General features: G+C 44.2%; 1 protein-coding gene across 1 annotated transcript; it reads left to right on the top strand.

The window, feature by feature from the left end:
* The first annotated feature begins 781 nt into the window (after window positions 1-781).
* Window positions 782-5,413, top strand: LOC121583194 (prostaglandin E synthase 2). The gene is made up of 7 exons (XM_041899388.1): window positions 782-1,112; window positions 1,385-1,612; window positions 1,735-1,790; window positions 1,892-2,044; window positions 2,296-2,490; window positions 4,222-4,339; window positions 4,560-5,413. The coding sequence occupies exons 1-7, from the start codon at window positions 786-788 to the stop codon at window positions 4,710-4,712; spliced, it is 1,230 nt and encodes a 409-aa protein (XP_041755322.1). The 5' UTR covers window positions 782-785; the 3' UTR covers window positions 4,713-5,413.
* Window positions 5,414-19,493: the final 14,080 nt, after the last annotated feature.

A 19,493-nucleotide genomic window follows, 5' to 3' on the forward strand; every position in this document is an offset into this window, starting at 1 on the left:
ACATTATTTAATCTAGGGCCTGGATTAAATCCGATCGCGCTTTGTTTTCTATGAACCTTTTAAAGCTAATGTTCCCGCATTCAGGGAGACCGCATTCAAGGTAAAACGTTGCATATATTGGCTCAATCTGAAATTACCTTTACATGACAAGCATGCTATATCGTGGATCTACTGCTGATCGGATTGAATCCCGGCCCTAGGATGCAGTTCAATTGAGGATGTAAACCTGGCTGTCTGAGATGTCAATGATATCCTTGAAATACCCTTTGGTACAGGGCATGCACAGTTTTTGATTTGTGCTGACCCTGTGTGTGGATTGATGATCCTTTTCGAAATGTCTCTTGATAAGGTCATTCATCTGATGCCAAAAATAGCTGTCATACTCCAGACCAGAACAATTTAATTACTTACATTGGGCATGTACAAATCATGTATTTGTAGATGCCTAATTAAATTTTTTGCAAGATTATTTGAAACATTTGTTGCGCAATAATGGTGGCTGCGTTCCAAGCTGCCTATATTGTAGGCTAGTCCCTTTACGCAGAATGTAAAATCTTATTGAGCCATCCCCGTCAAACACTAAACCCACATTTGTGGAGTTCTGGGACCAATCAGATGTATCAGATTTCTTCAAACGCAAGTAGAGTTTAACTTGGCAGGAAACACATAATAACCTGCGCAGCACGACTTTATTGCAGGCGGTCTGGAACGTGGCCGGTGATATAACAACATAACCACGTGTGTACGAAACCGGAAGCTGTAGCTGCCGCTTTTTGCCAGACCAGATGCATTGTGGGAGCCGGTTGTGTAAACCAAAAATGTCAGCCTCGCGTTGCAATAGTTTTGGACAGACCGCCTGGCATGTTTTGCGGGTTCCGAGAGCCAAAACCAGCCTAGCAGTTGCACTATCTAAACTCCCGTCGAGGTACAGTTGCAGGGCATATAGCAGAGGTGGCACCACGTTAGGATCCAAACTCATCTCCACACTCCCCTTGCGCGCAACCAACAGGCGCTTCTTGGGGTACGCTTTTTTGTTCGGAGGGGGAGTCGGCTTGTATCAAACCATCAAATTATCATTTCAACAGCATTTAGCAGAGGATGAATTGTCATATGTAAGGATTTCCACCATTTATGCCTTTCTGCTTCATACTTATATCTCTTCAATGTCACGTCATTCATTGTTTATGGCTATGTATCTGTCGCTCTCTCTCTGTAACTGTCTTCAGTTTTTCCATTGATGTCCACAAAACAACTTGGTGATGTAGTAGCACTATACTTTTGAAAGTATGTCTCATGTTTTGCTGCAACGGATTAGAAATAAGGATATGGGGACAACCACTGTGTGCAATCAGATATTTACCCAAAGCTCCCCAATCTCCAATAGGGCATCCCCACAAACCTGGGCTCTGACCTGACGTTTGCCACCGACTTGAAGTTTACCTTATACCAGTACAAGACCTGTCCATACTGCAGCAAAGTGCGGGCATTCCTCGACTACTATGGTCTGCCATATAAGGTTGTGGAAGTCAACCCTATCATGCACACGGAGATCAAATGGTCGTCGGAGTACCAAAAGGTGCCAATTCTTATGGTGGAGGGGAAAGAAATTGTGGTAAGCAGAGTAGATTTCAAACTTTAAGAAAAATAATATTTTCTAAGTATTTTAAGCAAATACTATATTTTTTGAATTTAGTTTAATACCACCATCTCCCTCTTTAATTGCTTGTCTAACAGCAACTGAACAACTCATCTGTCATAATCAGTGCAATGAAGACATGCATGATTGACAAGTAAGTAAATAATGTAATTTCAAAGAAAGCAGAATGGCGTATCGCATTTCAACCCTTCAGTATCACTTATTTCTATACCTCTGTTCTCTTTGACTTTGCAGAGAAAGAACGATATCAGAGGTTGTTCAATACTTTCCGAGACTCCCGTCTACCAATGCCTGGGGGAATGAAGTTCTGGAGTACACTAACAAATACTGGGTGATGTTGAATGAGATTAAGATCACAGAGGTGTACACATCCAAAAATGCCAGAAAGTAAGTTAGCTCTATGTTGTATTGATCTAAGAATTTGATTGTGTTGTGATTTGTTCAATGTTTTCTACATGCACTAGAGTACATCTGAAAAGTGATAGGTATAAGTAATATGGTTGAAAAATGTCACCTTTCACAGGGTAAGGTGGAGCTACCCACCATATTGATTCCAGTTCTTTCAGATCTACGTCAATTCCTATGGGGTAGGGGCTAGAGGTTGTTTTTGGACTGGGCAAATCTCTCTAATTTTCCAGGGAGGAGGTACGGTGGCGTCAATGGGCCGATGACTGGCTAGCGAATCGGATAAATCCCAATGTGTACAGGACTCCCGCTGAGGCCTTGGCTACCTATGACCACATAGTGCGTGAGGGCAACTTTGGTTCTGTTCCTTTTGCCAAGTATGGAGGGGCCTTCTATATGTTCTGGGCCTCCAAGGTCCTGAAAATCTGGTGAGTTTTGTCAATCATTGCAAATTACTACAGTGGGGAGAACAAGTATTTGATACACTGCCGATTTTGCAGGTTTTCCTACTTACAAAGCATGTAGAGGTCTGTAATTTTTATCATAGGTACACTTCAACTGTGAGAGACGGAATCTAAAACAAAAATCCAGAAAATCACATTGTAGGATTTTTAAGTAATTGATTTGCATTTTATTGCATGACATAAGTATTTGATCACCTACCAACCAGTAAGAATTCCGGCTCTCACAGACCTGTTAGTTTTTCTTTAAGAAGCCCTCCTGTTCTCCACTCATTACCAGTATTAACTGCACCTGTTTGAACTCGTTACCTATATAAAAGACACCTGTCCACACACTCAATCAAACAGACTCCAACCTCTCCACAATGGCCAAGACCAGAGAGCTGTGTAAGGACATCAGGGATAAAATTGTAGACCTGCACAAGGCTGGGATGGGCTACAGGACAATAGGCAAGCAGCTTGGTGAGAAGGCAACAACTGTTGGCGCAATTATTAGAAAATGGAAGAAGTTCAAGATGACGGTCAATCACCCTCGGTCTGTGGCTCCATGCAAGATCTCACCTTGTGGGGCATCAATGATCATGAGGAAGGTGAGGGATCAGCCCAGAACTACACGGCAGGACCTGGTCAATGACCTGAAGAGAGCTGGGACCACAGTCTCAAAGAAAACCATTAGGAACACACTACGCCGTCATGGATTAAAATTCTGCAGCGCACCCAAGGTCCCCCTGCTCAAGCCAGCGCATGTCCAGGCCTGTCTGAAGTTTGCCAATGACCATCTGGATGATCCAGAGGAGGAATAGGAGAAGGTCATGTGGTCTGATGAGACAAAAATAGAGCTTTTTGGTCTAAACTCCACTCGCCGTGTTTGGAGGAAGAAGAAGGATGAGTACAACCCCAAGAACACCATCCCAACCGTGAAGCATGGAGGTGGAAACATCATTCCTTGGGGATGCTTTTCTGCAAAGGGGACAGGACGACTGCACCTTATTGAGGGGAGGATGGATGGGGCCATGTATCGTGAGATCTTGGCCAACAACCTCCTTCCCTCAGTAAGAGCATTGAAGATGGGTCGTGGCTGGGTCTTCCAGCATGACAACGACCCGAAACACACAGCCAGGGCAACTAAGGAGTGGCTCTGTAAGAAGCATCTCAAGGTCCTGGAGTGGCCTAGCCAGTCTCCAGACCTGAACCCAATAGAAAATCTTTGGAGGGAGCTGAAAGTCCGTATTGCCCAGCGACAGCCCCCGAAACCTGAAGGATCTGGAGAAGGTCTGTATGGAGGAGTAGGCCAAAATCCCTGCTGCAGTGTGTGCAAACCTGGTCAAGACCTACAGGAAACGTATGATCTCTGTAATTGCAAACAAAGGTTTCTGTACCAAATATTAAGTTCTGCTTTTCTGATGTATCAAATACTTATGTCATGCAATAAAATGCAAATTAATTACTTAAAAATCATACAATGTGATTTTCTAGATTTTTGTTTTAGATTCCGTCTCTCACAGTTGAAGTGTACCTATGAAAAAAATTACAGACCTCTACATGCTTTGTAAGTAGGAAAACCTACAAAAATGGCAGTGTATCAAATACTTGTTCTCCCCACTGTATATTTTAAATGGAATGTTTTCAAGTTCATTCTCTTGCTGGTCAATATGAGTTTGTGCCTGATCGTTCCCCTCTGTTCCTGCCCCCACATAGGTACAAGTTACAGGATGATGTGAGGGAAGATTTGTACATGGCTGTGAATGAGTGGATAACAGCTATTGGGAGGAAGAGGAAATTCATGGGTGGTGACAAACCCAATCTCGCTGATCTGGTAAGATTATCTGGGTTGTTGTGACAGTTTAAAAGGCAATTCCATTTAAATTGGGTACAGTTTACATTGACATGTTAAATTGAATACACATGTTGACAAGAGACCTGAATTCAATAATAATAATACATTTAATATTATGCGCTTTTCAAGACACCCAACTCTTGACTTCATTATTTGACAGTCATTATTTCCACTGCTGATAATCTCTTTCTTCCTGAAGGCTGTGTATGGAGTCCTCCGATCCATGGAAGACCTGGAGGCCTTTTACGACGTGATGGAGAACACAAAGGTGAAGAAGTGGTATCTGGCCACAGAGAAACAAGTGAGGGAGCATGGTGGTCGGAACCTATGTAGAAAACCACCACAGAACTAGCATGGCATAACTGAGTTCTAGGCTGCTGATTCAGGCTACCACTGCACACAGGAAATCTGGATGCAACGGTTCTCTACCAGTCAGCACACTCTCGTAACATGTTACAGGTGACATAGTTTTATATCTGAACGAACGGACAGTCTACCATGCGTTTCATGTTCTCTGTACAATCAAAGCCTCTTTCAAATATGTTTTTGGATGCATTCTTAGTTTCCCAGAGAAAAGGTAGCTCAGTACAGTCATTTTATGTATGTATTAAAATAAATGTGTGTATATATGACTATTTAACAGTTAATGTATTGCAGAAATAGACTGTTATTCACTCTTTGTGAACCTGTTAAGTAAACCACTAAGCATTTATTTAATTATTTTATCCGTTTGCATACCTGCAATTTCACTCGTTTTATTTTCCCCTGGCACCTGCTGGTGTTGTTTTACCCTGGCAATTCATTGGCCAGAGATTTCATACACCTAGTTACTCAGGTATAATTCAAATCTCTGATTAAAGTGTGGCTTTACAACGATAGAAGAGTTGATTACAGCACATACAGTGTGGGACAAGGCTTGGTAGAAGTTGCGCCTAACCACTGTTAAAGGGGCAGATTTTTTCTCCCTCTAGAATTGTGGATAGAGCAATCTGATCCTAGATCTGTTGCACAGAAGGCTGCTGAGGGGAGGACGTCTCATAATAATGGCTGAAATGGAGCAAATGGAATGGCGTCAAACACCTGGAAACCATGTGTTTGATGTATTTGATACCATTCTACTCATTCCGCTCCAGTCATTACCACAAGCCAGTCCTCCCCAATTATGGTGCCACCAACCTCCTGTGCTCTTTAACCAAGTGCTATTATTCCTGCTATTTTTTATTATGGCCAGCGGTGGGGGGTGATAGTTGGTGGACCTTTTCTCTTATGGATAAAACTGGACAAATTAAGAAAAAAGCTATTTAAAGCACGCTACTGTAGCTTAACATTTTTACATTTACATTTTAGTCATTTAGCAGACGCTCTTATCCAGAGCGACTTACATGAGCAATTAGGGTTAAGTGCCTTGCTTAAGGGCACATCGACAGATTTTTCACCTAGTCAGCTCGGGGATTAGAACCAGCAACCTTTCGGTTACTGGCACAACGCTCTTACCCAATAAGCTACCTGCCGCCCCAGCGGCTACATGGTGCGGATATAAAAACAGGAAGTAACCTATGCTGAAATGGCTAACATCTTCTACCTCCATGTTGTCTATTGGATCCTGATCATATCTTCTTCCAATACTGGTTTTTATTCAGGTTAGACACAAAATGTTGCATCTCAGATGTACACAAACAGTAGCATAATTATCTGGTTAACTCTACTGAGATTATGATTGTGAAGAATTGGGTAGATCAAGGCCCTTTATAACAAGGTATTTATCTGAAACAACCAACATGGCCTAAGTATTGGGACCATCTCATGTCATAGAAATATTCTTAAAAGGGTGCTAATAAAGCATGTAAATTGTACTTAATAACATGAAGATTGGAGAATAAGCAGAATGTTAAAAAGAAATACCAAATAAATTACAAAATTTGTAAACCCTATGTCTTTTGTGTTCATTACCTTCATCAAACCCTTATACTTTTTGTTTTTAACATTTTCTTGCTTGGTTTTTGCATATGAAGTAGACCACAAAAAGTTTATTTTGAGGACAACAAAATAGCCCACACGAGTCCACTTCCCCTTGCTTTATCACTGACATGGTGGGAGGGGATGTTAGACTGCATTTACACAGGCAGCCCAATTCTGATCTTATTTCCACTAATTGGTCATTTGACCAATCAAATCATTTCACATCAGATCTTTTTCAGAGTTGATCTGATTGGTCAAAAGACCAATTAGTAAAAAAAGATCAGAATTGGGCTGCCTGTGCAAACGCAGCCTTATATGTTAGTTTCCTCTGGAGAAAAAAACACAACAGCTACAAATACAGTGGGGAAAAAAAGTATTTAGTCAGCCACCAATTGTGCAAGTTCTCCCACTTAAAAAGATGAGAGAGGCCTGTAATTTTCATCATAGGTACACGTCAACCATGACAGACAAATTGAGGGGAAAAAATCCAGAAAATCACATTGTAGGATTTTTAATGAATTTATTAGCAAATTATGGTGGAAAATAAGTATTTGGTCACCTACAAACAAGCAAGATTTCTGGCTCTCACAGACCTGTAACTTCTTCTTTAAGAGGCTCCTCTGTCCTCCACTCGTTACCTGTATTAATGGCACCTGTTTGAACTTGTTATCAGTATAAAAGACACCTGTCCACAACCTCAAACAGTCACACTCCAAACTCCACTATGGCCAAGACCAAAGAGCTGTCAAAGGACACCAGAAACAAAATTGTAGACCTGCACCAGGCTGGGAAGACTGAATCTGCAATAGGTAAGCAGCTTGGTTTGAAGAAATCAACTGTGGGAGCAATTATTAGGAAATGGAAGACATACAAGACCAATGATAATCTCCCTCAATCTGGGGCTCCACGCAAGATCTCACCCCGTGGGGTCAAAATTATCACAAGAACGGTGAGCAAAAATCCCAGAACCACACGGGGGGACCTAGTGAATGACCTGCAGAGAGCTGGGACCAAAGTAACAAAGCCTACCATCAGTAACACACTACGCCGCCAGGGACTAAAATCCTGCAGTGCCAGACGTGTCCCCCTGCTTAAGCCAGTACATGTCCAGGCCCGTCTGAAGTTTGCTAGAGTGCATTTGGATGATCCAGAAGAGGATTGGGAGAATGTCATATGGTCAGATGAAACCAAAATATAACTTTTTAGTAAAAACTCAACTCGTCATGTTTGGAGGACTAAGATTGCTGAGTTTCATCCAAAGAACACCATACCTACTGTGAAGCATGGGGGTGGAAACATCGTGCTTTGGGGCTGTTTTTCTGCAAAGGGACCAGGACGACTGATTCGTGTAAAGGAAAGAATGAATGGGGCCATGTATCGTGAGATTTTGAGTGAAAACCTCCTTCCATCAGCAAGGGCATTGAAGATGAAACGTGGCTGGGTCTTTCAGCATGACAATGATCCCAAACACACCGCCCGGGCAACGAAGGAGTGGCTTCGTAAGAAGCATTTCAAGGTCCTGGAGTGGCCTAGCCAGTCTCCAGATCTCAACCCCATAGAAAATCTTTGGAGGGAGTTGAAAGTCTGTGTTGCCTAGCGACAGCCCCAAAACATCACTGCTCTAGAGGAGATCTGCATGGAGGAATGTGCCAAAATACCAGCAACAGTGTGTGAAAACCTTGTGAAGACTTACAGAAAACGTTTGACCTGTGTCATTGCCAACAAAGGGTATATAACAAAGTATTGAGAAACTTTTGTTATTGACCAAATACTTATTTTCCACCATAATTTGCAAATAAATTCATTAAAAATCCTACAATGTGATTTTCTGGGAAAAAAAATCTCATTTTGTCTGTCATAGTTGACGTGTACCTATGATGAAAATTACAGGCCTCTCTCATATTTTTAAGTGGGAGAACTTGCTGTCTAAATACAAGTTTATATTTGGCTGACTAAATACTTTTTTTCCCCACTGTATATGCTTACCAATGATATACCTCTTCTTGATGGTCATTACTATGGCTGTGTTTACATAGGCAGTCCAATTCATATATTATTTCCATCAGAAATGGGCTGCCTGTGTAAACGCAGCCATAGCAACTCACACTGACCACGTTTACATGTGCACAGTGTTCCGGATAGTAGCTCATATCCTTAAGGTCTTATTCAGGAGAAGCTGTGTACATGCACCTTTGATATCCCGTTCACGAATATCCCTGTATCCATGGATAAACAGAATATTCCTAATTGAAGTTAATATAGGTTAAATGGAATAGTAACTGAAATCTGGAAACTGACTGTAGGCCTATAACCTAATATAATATTGTAGCCTAATATAATATTAACTCCTGCAGAATTATGTATTTCTTGCAGTAAAATTATACAATACATTTTTATTTTGTCGTGGGAACAGGAGTGGAGAAATATTATTTATTTATTTCAGCATCTTTTGAGAAAATGCGAATGTGCATGTAAGGTGTTATCTTTGACACTGTTATGCAAGAAGACCAGTGGCGGTCAGTGCTGTTTAACCCTCCCGTTGTCCTAGGGTCAAAATGACCCGCCACTGTGTTGAACCAACTTTATTTAATTTTTATATTTTGGGGATCATTTATGAGAAGGAGGCAGTGAGACTTTAAAGAAAGTATCACTGCCTCCTTCTCACAAATGATCCAAAAAATATAAAAATTAAATAAAGTTGGTTCAACACAGTGGCGGGTCATTTTGACCCTAGGACAACGGGAGGGTTAAGATGAGGGAGGACCTTTTTTTTGTTTGTTTGTTTTTACAGCATATTGGATGACTGTCTTTTATATTCCAATCACCCAGTTCAATGTAACAGCAATAGGTTTCGGCTACAACATGATACTCTAATTTTCCCTATACCCATCATGAGGTTGCTACAACCTAGCCTATGAATGAAAGTTTACAACGTAGGTGCACACAGGTCGAGAGAAAAATATATCAGTACGTCACATCAATACACGACATCCCCCCTTTACATGGATATTAACTTCAATGTCAACCTGACATACACAACAACACTCATTCTTTACCTGTATAGCAACCTTTCTGTTCAATGTCTTATTATTTCTGTTCCCCTAATGGACTTTCCATTTTAAGCTTACTTCTAAGCAAAACAAAACAATTGTTTCATTTTCTTACTGTAACAAAACATTATGCACCTTTTTCACAACATAAATCAAACATTCAGAGTCTTCGCATTAGTCCTTTGTACTTGTCATTTTTCAGTTTATACCGGTTTGCTTTACCACTTACAGTACAGGATAATTATTCAATGACAAAGTCTGTTAACTTCTGTGGCAGTTTAATTTGTCTGTGAAGTCTGAGTCTTTGTAGTGCTCCCTCACAGATAGTCTCTGGTTTGGACACTGTGTAATGTCTCAGAGTAGAACTCTGTTCCACAGTCTCTTTCAGTTGTGTAGTGTCCTTTGGTTGTGGATCTGGCTCCTCAATTGTATACCTCTTCACAAATGTTGTATTCCTGGAATACCTGGCTCCGAAAGTATTCACCACCCCTTGGCATTTTTCCTATTTTGTTGCCTTACAACCTGGAATTAAAATGGATTTTGGGGGGATTTGTATCATTTGATTTACACAACATGCCTACCACTTTGAAGATGCAAAATATTTTTGGGGGTGAAACAAACAAGAAATAACTTGAGCGTGCATAACTATTCACCCCCCCAAAGTCAATACTTTGTAGAGCCTCCTTTTGCAGCAATTACAGCTGCATGTCTCTTGGGGTATGTCTCTATAAGCTTGGCACATCTAGCCACTTGGATTTTTGCCCATTCTTCAAGGCAAAACTGCTCCAGCTCCTTCAAGTTGGATGGGTTCCACTGGTGTACAGCAATCTTTAAGTCATACTACAGATTCCCAATTGGATTGAGGTCTGGGCTTTGACTAGGCCATTCCAAGACATTTAAATGTTTCCCCTTAAACCACTCAAGTGTTGCTTTAGCAATATGTCCTGCTGGAAGGTGAACCTCCGTCCCAGTCTCAAATCTCTGGAAGACTGAAACAGGTTTCCCTCAAGAATTTCCCTGTATTTAGCGCCATCCATCATTCCTTCAATTCTGACCAGTTTCCCAGTCCCTGCCTATTAAAAACATCCCCACAGCATGATGCTGCCACCACCATGCTTCACTGTAGGGATGGTGTTCTCGGGGTGATGAGAGGTGTTGGGTTTGCGCCAGACATAACGTTTTCCTTGATGGCCAAAAAGCTCAATTTTAGTCTCATCTGACCAGAGTACCTTCTTCCATATATTTGGGGAGTCTCCCACATGCCTTTTAACGAACACCAAACATGTTTGCTTATTTTTTTCTTTAAGCAATGGCTTTTTTCTGGCCACTCTTCCATAAAGCCCAGCTCTGTGGAGTGTACGGCTTAAAGTGGTCCTATGGACAGATACTCCAATCTCCGCTGTGGAGCTTTGCAGCTCCTTCAGGGTTATCTTTGGTCTCTTTGTTGCCTCTCTGATTAATGCCCTCCTTGCCTGGTCCGTGAGTTTTGGTGGGCGGCCCTCTCTTGGCAGGTTTGTTGTGGTGCCATATTCTTTCCATTTTTTTATAATGGATGTAATGGTGCTCCATGGGATGTTCAAAGTTTCTCATATTTTTTTATAACCCAACCCTGATCTATACTTCTCCACAACTTCGTCCCTGACCTGTTTGGAGAGCTCCTTGGTCTTCATGGTGCTGCTTGCTTGGTGGTGCCTTGCTTAGTGGTGTTGCAGACACTAGGGCCTTTCAGAACAGGTGTATATATGCAGTGATCATGTGACAGATCATGTGACACTTAGATTGCACACAGGTGGACTTTATTTAACTAATTATGTGACTTCTGAAGGTAATTGGTTGCACCAGATCTTATTTAGGGGCTTCATAGCAGAGGGGGTGAATACATATGCACGCACCACTTTTCTGTTATTTATTTGTTCGAATTTTTTTGAAACAAGTATCTTTTTTAAATTTCACTTCACCAATTTGGACTATTTTGTGTATGTCCATTACATGAAATCCAAAAAAAATCAATTTAAATTACAGGTTGTAATGCAACAAAATAGGAAAAACGCCAAGGGGGATGAATACTTTTGCAAGGCACTGTAGTCTCCAGACTATCAATCATATTTTTTGCGGTAGTAGATTGAATGATATCTAATTCATAATATTTGCTGTAATAGTCTACAACTACTAGTATTGAGAGTCCTGTTGGCAGTGGACCCAATATGTCAGTGGCGACGTCCTGCCACTGCCCATCAGGTTGCTCTGTGGGTCTCAGCGGTTCTGGCATATCTGGTTGTGCTACAATCTGGCAACCATGGCATGACTTGATGTGTCTCTCTGCAGCCTTGTCCATGCCTAGGGCTGTTACGGTGACCGTATTACCGCCACACCGGCGGTGACGAGTCATGAAGGCAGTTAAATTCCACATGACCGTTTAGTCACGGTAAAAAATTAAGAAAAACACTAGAATGAGTAGGTGTTCTAAAACATTTGAAAGGTAGTGTATATTATACGTGAAGACAAGATTAAATCAAGAATAGTATGATGGGTGACAATATTAGCCTATCACTTGTGAATGATGCCCAGCATAAGAAACAATGCCTTTTTTTTTGCGACTTGTTCGACTCATAGTCGCACACCTCATGTAGCCTAGCCTATAGGCCTATATGTTTTAATATGGTTTGTATCACAACTAAAGTGGCCAAATAACTTCTTAAAATTAAGCACATTAATCCGCTTTACAATGGGTGTAGAGCCTAACTGGCATATATAAGCAGTGCGTGAGTTTCAAGTTTGGGGAAGATAATTTTCACCATACAAATAATTGCATTTGCGGTCACCTTTGATAATGGTGTTTTCTGCTGATGGAACATTCGCGCTTATAGCCTAGCATTGCTGCACTTATAATGTAAAGAAATAGCCTAATAGTTTATCAACATTTTAAGCTAAACGTGCTGATCTGTTGCGTCAGCCACATTGCATAAAAAGGTTTTTTGATGCTAGTGGTTGTATTAATTTGGGATCTATCACATCCCACAACTGTCCCAGACTATGTTTGGAATATTAATTTGTCGCACAGAATAGAATAAATAAATTTTTGTACTATGGGGGTTAGTAGATTGACATAGGCTAGTGCGCTGTTCGTTAGGCCTACTCATCTTGCTGACAGTTCTTCCAACATCTTCAATATGCACCTCGGAATTGGATAAGGACGCGGGCAGTTGCGTCCCAGGTGTGTCTATTTTAACGTGTAGACTGTGAGAAAGACCCGATTACGTGACGGAGAGTGATGCGAGTGAGAGACGTTTCGGATTGCGCAGCACACTCAGGGAGGAGGGCACAACCCAGCACACCCGGCCGCAATAGGCATGGATTTTTTTAGGGTGCATTACGGCCACAAAGAGTATGCCGCGGTGAAATTGATGGCATTTTCAAGTGCTTGTCAAATTATGAATGAGAGACTATTGGAGTGTGTACAACCTGCACAAAAAACTAAGCAGAGCTCATGCCTTTCAAGCGACTTTTTTCAAATTACCATTAGAGTCTCATCATGCAGCCTTACAATGTATTACAAATCAAAACATATAGCCCAACGTTTGTAGAACAACTCAAGTTACATTAATAACTCTTATATTAATCATATAGGAGTACCTATTTCTTTGTTAACCGCTCAACACAGAATAGCCGCATGTGCGCACTCCCTCTAATCATTTGGAGAAAATATTAATATTTTATTCAGCTTTGTTCAATTGTATTCTTCATACTATAAAATAATATAAAATAATGCAACGGAATTATAAGCAAATCTTGTCTGCTAAATGAACTAGTGTAGCCCACAGCCATTTGGCATAGCCACATCAGGACCTAAAATCAGGACAACTCAGAGTATGCTATTCTTTTCTTCTGAAATAGACTACATTTTCTTCATATCATGCTTATTTAGACCTGTCTAAAATAAATAATGGATTTATTGTGAAGGTGTAGGCTATATTACATGGATTTATTATACTTTTTAAAATGGCTTGTAGACTATGTGTGGAAGCCAGGAGATGCTACATGTGTTTATGTTAATTAACGGTCAATTACCGTGAGACCGACAGTTATTTGCTTGACAATCACCCACTGACGAAATTTCGTGACAGCCCTATCCATTTTTTATTTTATTTTTTATTTCATTTCACCTTTATTTAACCAGGTAAGCCAGTTGAGAACAAGTTCTCATTTACAACTGCGACCTGGCCAAGATAAAGCAAAGCAGTGCGATAAAAACAACATGCCTGGCCACCATACTTTACTCCTGAGGTGTTGTTTTGTGCCTACAATACCCACATGTCCCTGGTGAGCTAAGGCTACAGCCCTGGCATGAAGTCCATGTGGCAAATCAATGCGTGTTCCCCTTAGGACTAACTGTCCAATTACACACAGTTCATTTGCTATAGGTGCATATGCCTGGCATGTCTCATAACACCCACTCTGAAGAGCATTTCTCTCTTCTCTTAGCGCTTCATCTGTAGCTGATGCTTCCTCCACTTCCCTTGTGGTCATTGCACTTGGAGTTGTGTTCACAGCCACACATCTCACATACTCCTCTGCTCCATGTGTGTATGAGTCTTTCACTGTAGTCTCTCCAATTAGACGAGACAGAGGATCAGCGATGTTGTTTTTCGAAAGTCATAGGGTTGGAGTCTCAGCACCCACCGTTCGATGCGAGCGCATGGCTTAGATCAAATTTCCTGCCGTATACATATACGGGTGTAGCCTTTCACAAGCCCAAACCAATGCAAGGGCCTCACGCTCAGTTGGCGAATAACTATGTTCACTCTCTAACAGACTCCTGCTCAAATAACAGACAGGAACCATTTCTCTGTGTTGTTCTTGCACGAGCATAGCTCCTAGACCCACTGGTCCTGCGTCTGCTATTACTTTTGTGGGAGCGTCTTTGTCAAAGTACGCGAGTGTCACGGCTTCAGCCAGTTTCTCTTTTAATGTCTGAAATGCCTTCTTCTGTTCTGTTCCAAATTTGAATGTTGTGTTCTTCTTCGGCAAGTACCGTAGATGCTCTGAGAGTGTAGAGAACTGGGGAATGAACCTACTGCTGTAGCCCACTAACCCTAGAAAGCTACGAACCTCTGATGCAGTCTCAGGCTCCTTGGTCTCGACCACTGCTCTCACTCTTTCAACTGTGGGCCCAATGCCCTTCTGTGAGAGTAGCATGCCCATAAATACCAATTTGTCCATGTTGAACTGACATTGCTCTGAGTTGAGAGTCAGCCCACAGTTCTCCAGTATGTAGCCGCTGGTCATGGGTCTCATTGTCCGGGGCGTGGAAGATGACGTCTTCTGATATGTTCTCCACCCCCATGATGCCTGTCAGTGCTGTTGCGATTTAATGTTGATGCTGCTTGCTCGCCGATGAAACTCCAAATATGAGTCTTTTATATCTGTATATCCCATGATTCACTGCAAACGTCATTATGTCTCTTGACTCTGGTGTTAGCTCCAATTGATGATAGCCCCATTATAGATCCAGTTTACTGAACATGACAGACCCATTCATTCCTTGCAAAAGTTTGTCTACTGTGGGGATTGGGTAAGTGCTACGTATGATTGCTGTGTTAGCTTGTCCCATGTCCAGACACAGTCTTATTTTGCTGTCCGGTTTTGGCACTACCACCACCAGATTCACCCATGGTGTGGCACCATCCACTCTCTTGATTAAGTCCATGTTTTGTAGTTCCTCTATCTTTTTCTCCACAGCTTCTCTCAAGTGGAATGGTACACGCCCAAGGACCTGTGCTACTGGTGTCACATTTTTATCAACATGCAGGTTGATCTGCTTTGTGTTTAGCTTACACACACCTTCAAACAACTTGGGGTATTGCTGTTTTATCTGTGTTTTTACATCTGTCACTGCTGCTATGTCAACACCCACTTTTAGCACACCCAATTTGATGGCAGTCTCTTTAGCTAGCAACAGCTCTCCACGTCCACATATCACAGTGAACTCAGCCTGTGTGCTGCGCTTGCCTATCTTTATTTGGCATGTGAAAACCCCTTTTACTGGTAATGGATGAGTGTGCATATAGCTTTTTATCAGTCAGTGATGAACAGCACCTGATTTCCTTGGCTTTCAACATTTCCCATGTCCTCTCATCGACTATGTTGCTCGTGGCCCCAGAATCAATTAAAATTAATAAATTGACCCCTCCCACTGAGAACGTGATCCTCTCTGAGTTTCTGTTCTCATTTACCACAAATGCAGTCTCGCTTTGGTTCCTCTGAATCAACATATTTCACAGTCTGTTTCGAGTAACCTTTGGTCCTTTCCGTTACATTTTTTGCAGGTCTGCCCACGTGCTGGAAAAACAAGGCCCTTTGCAAAATGATCTGCATGTCCACAACAATAGCACACCTTCTCTGATTTGTATTTTCCTTCTGCATTCTGTCTCTGCCCCTTTTTGTGATATTTCCCCTCCTTTTTGTGGAACAAGGGGTTAATACGATAATCTGGTGGAAGTTAACCTATAGGTAACCTCCTCAGGACTTTGAACGGCCCCACAAACCGCGGGCTCAGCTTCCGGCAGGGCAGGCGGAGGGGCAGATTCCGGGTCGAGAGCCAGACCCGATCACCCGGTACAAAGACCGGGGCCTCACTGCGGTGGCAGTCAGCATTGGCCTTCTGACGACGCACAGCGCGTTGGAGGTGAACGTGAGTAGCGTTCCACGTCTCCTCCACGCGCCAAAACCAGTCATCCATCGCAGGAGCCTCGGTCTGGCTTTGTTGCCATGGTGCCAGAACCGGTTGGTAACCTAAAACACATTGGAATGGTGTTAGGTTAGTGGAGGAGTGACGGAGAGAGTTCTGGGCATATTCGGCACATGGCAAGAACACCGACCACTCCCCCGGGCCGGTCCTGGCAGTAGGACCGCAGGAACCTACCCACATCCTGATTCACCCGTTCCACCTGCCCATTAGACTCGGGGTGGAAACCAGAGGTCAGGCTGACCGAGACCCCCAGACGTTCCATGAACACCTTCCAGACCTTGGATGTGAACTGGGGACCCCGGTCAGACACTATGTCCTCTGGTACACCGTAGTGCCGGAAGATGTGTGTAAACAGGGCCCGAGCGTTGAGATAGCGCCTATCCTTACCTTGGACGCATTCACCTCCACTACGAATGGTAGTGATGGATCGGGGTGGGCCAGTACCTGGGCTGAGGTGAACAGACCCCTCAGGGTACTGAAGGCCCTGTCAGCCTCAGCAGACCAGCGGAGCCGGGACGGCCCACCCTTCAACAGAGATGTGATGGGAGCTGCGACCTTGCCAAAGCCCCGGATAAACCTCTGATAGTAGTTGGCAAAGCCAATAAAGCGCTGCACCTCCTTTACCGTGGTTGGAGTCGGCCAATTATGCACGGCTGAAATGCAATCTCCCTCCATCTCCACACCTGAGGTGGTAATGCGGTATCCGAGGAAGGAGACGGACTGTTGGAAAAACAGACACTTTTCTGCCTTGGCATAAAGGTAATGTTCCAACAGTCGGGCCAGCACTTTGCGAACCAGGGACACATACTCTGCGCACGTAGCGGAATACACCAGAATGTCATCGATGTAGACCACTACACTGCGACCAAGCATGTCCCGAAACACCTCGTTCACAAAGGACTGGAAGACGGATGGAGCATTCATCAAACCGTAAGGCATCACCAGGTATTCGTAATGCCCCGTGGTTGTGCTGAATGCTGTCTTCCACTCGTCCCCCTCTCGGACAAGCACCAGGTTGTACGCACTTCGGAGATCTAATTTTGTGAAGAAGCGCGCCCCATGCATTGACTCGATCACAGATGGAATGAGGGGTAAAGGACAACTAAATCGTATCGTCCCCTTGTTCAGTGATCGGTAATCAATGCAAGGGCGCAGACCGCCGTCTTTCTTCTTCACAAAAAAGAAACTCGAGGAGGCGGGCGAAGTGGAGGGACGTATAAACCCCTGGCGCAGGGACTCGGTGACGCATGTCTCCATAGCCTCCGTTTCAGCCTGTGACAGGGGATACACATTACTCCTGGGAGGCACAGCGTCTACCCGGATGTTTATCGCGCAATCCCCCGCACGATGAGGTGGTAATTTGGTCGCCTGCGTTTTGGAAAACGCATGCTCCAAATTGAGGTATTCGGGGGGAATGCGCATGGTGGAGGTACTGTCTGGACTTTCCACCATGGTTGCACCAACTGAAACACAGAGACACCTACCCTGACACTCTCGCGACCACCCCGTGAGAACCCTCTGCGGCCATGAAAAGGTGGGGTTGTCGAGTGCTAACCAGGGAATACCTAACCCAACAGGGAAAGCAGGAGACTCAATAATAAAAAAAGTGACTTGCTCACGATGAGTCTCGTGTGTAACCATAGTGAATGGTGCTGTAACCTCCCTAATGAACCCGGACCCTAATGGTCGACTGTCAAGTGCTCTGATGGGGAGTGGAATGGATAGGGGAACCAATGTAATGCCTAGACTGTGTGAAAATGACCTGTCCATAAAGTTCCCAGCTGCGTCCGAATCGACCAGCACCTTACACTGGGAAACTACAATGTAATCAGGAAAGTGGATGGGTAGGGTACAGTGCGCAGCAGAGGGCTCTGAACGAGTGCGGGTGTTCGATACCTGGGTGACGCGAGAGTGCCCTGCCTGCCGCCTCCAGACCCGAAAGAATGCTGACGACATCGTGCAGTGAAATGTCCTCTCATGCCACCAATGTGACACTGGCGCTGTCGTCCTCTGCTCAGCCGGATCGCCGCTCCACCCAGCTCCTTCAGCTCGTGATCCGAGTCGGGCGGGGTTGGAACGGGCAGACCCCCTCCAGGACGTCCTCTGGCTGCCAACAGGTTGTCCAACCGGATGGCCATGTCCACCAGTTGAGTGAAGGACAACATGGTGTCCTGGCAGGCTAGCTCCCTTCGGACGTCCTCCCGTAGATGGCACCGGAAGTGGTCAATGAGGGCACGCTCGTTCCACCCAGACTCAGCTGCTAGAGTCCGGAACTCCAGGGCAAAGCCCTGCGCGGTCCTCGTCCCCTGCCTCATGTGGACCAGCCGCTCGCCCGCCTCTCGACCCTCGGGCGGGTGATCGAAGACAGCCCGAAAGAGGCGAGCAAACTCCTCGTAGTTGTCCAACGCGGCTCCTCCTTCATTCCAGACCGCGTTGGCCCACTCGAGGGCTTTCCCCGAAAGGCAGGAGATGAGGGTGGACACATGCTCCCGCTCCGATGGGGCTGGGCTGATGCTGGAATAGTAGAGCTCCAGTTGGAGGAGGAATCCCTGGCAGAGAGCAGCTGTCCCGTCGAAATCCTGTGGTTGGGATATATGGATCCATCTGGGTGCTGGGGTGTGGGTGGCTGGATCCGGTCGCCCAGCTGGTCCCGACAGATCGAGTCCTCTCCTCTCCAGGCGTTGGACGACCTGGAGAACCCGATCCATCGCTTCTCCCAAGCTGGCTAGCATTGTCAAATGCTCCTGGACCCGTGCCACGACTACAGGCATGCGCTCCTCTCCTGTTGACTCCATGGAGGGTGGGTGATTTGAAGGAGTCAGACGCAGCAGGGTAAATCACAGAATACAGAATTTATTCCGGAATACAGAGCTCCGCAGAAATGCGTCAAACAGTCCAGTGCACAAAACAGGCGCACTGGTACCAAACAGACACACGGGGAAAATATACTCCGGCAATGCAAAATACACGGAGCTCAACCGAGCTACACTCTCCTCATAATAAACAATCACCCACAAGGACAAGGGGGCAGAGGGAACACTTATACACATACTAATGAGGGGATAGGAACCAGGTGAGTGTAATAAACAAGACAAAACAAATGGAATGATGAGATGAAGAACGGCAGTGGCTAGAAGGCCGGTGACGACAAACGCCGAAGCCTGCCCGAACCAGGAGAGGAGGCAGCTTCGGAGGAAGTCGTGACAGGGTGGGTCTAATCCTGGAAGCTGAGTGGTTAAAACCACGTGATCAAACAAAGCTTCGGACGTCATTGATCACTTGGTAATGTTACTTTGAAACGAGCATCGGTACATTGTGTTGGATCAGTAGTGCTTTGAAAATGGCATCGGAGCTCCGGTATCAATCGTCCCATCAG

The sequence above is a fragment of the Coregonus clupeaformis genome, chromosome 15 (assembly GCF_020615455.1).
Source record: "Coregonus clupeaformis isolate EN_2021a chromosome 15, ASM2061545v1, whole genome shotgun sequence".
NCBI classification, from domain to species: domain Eukaryota; kingdom Metazoa; phylum Chordata; class Actinopteri; order Salmoniformes; family Salmonidae; genus Coregonus; species Coregonus clupeaformis.

What these genes read in the sequence shown, in the direction of transcription:
- LOC121583194 (XM_041899388.1), top strand. Translation starts at nt 786, where the DNA reads ATGCATTGTGGGAGCCGGTTGTGTAAACCAAAAATGTCAGCCTCGCGT. An exon ending in CAGAGGATGAATTGTCATAT is followed by an intron (nt 1,113 to 1,384) that starts GTAAGGATTTCC and finishes AATCTCCAATAG; the next exon opens with GGCATCCCCACAAACCTGGG. An exon ending in TGGAGGGGAAAGAAATTGTG is followed by an intron (nt 1,613 to 1,734) that starts GTAAGCAGAGTA and finishes CTTGTCTAACAG; the next exon opens with CAACTGAACAACTCATCTGT.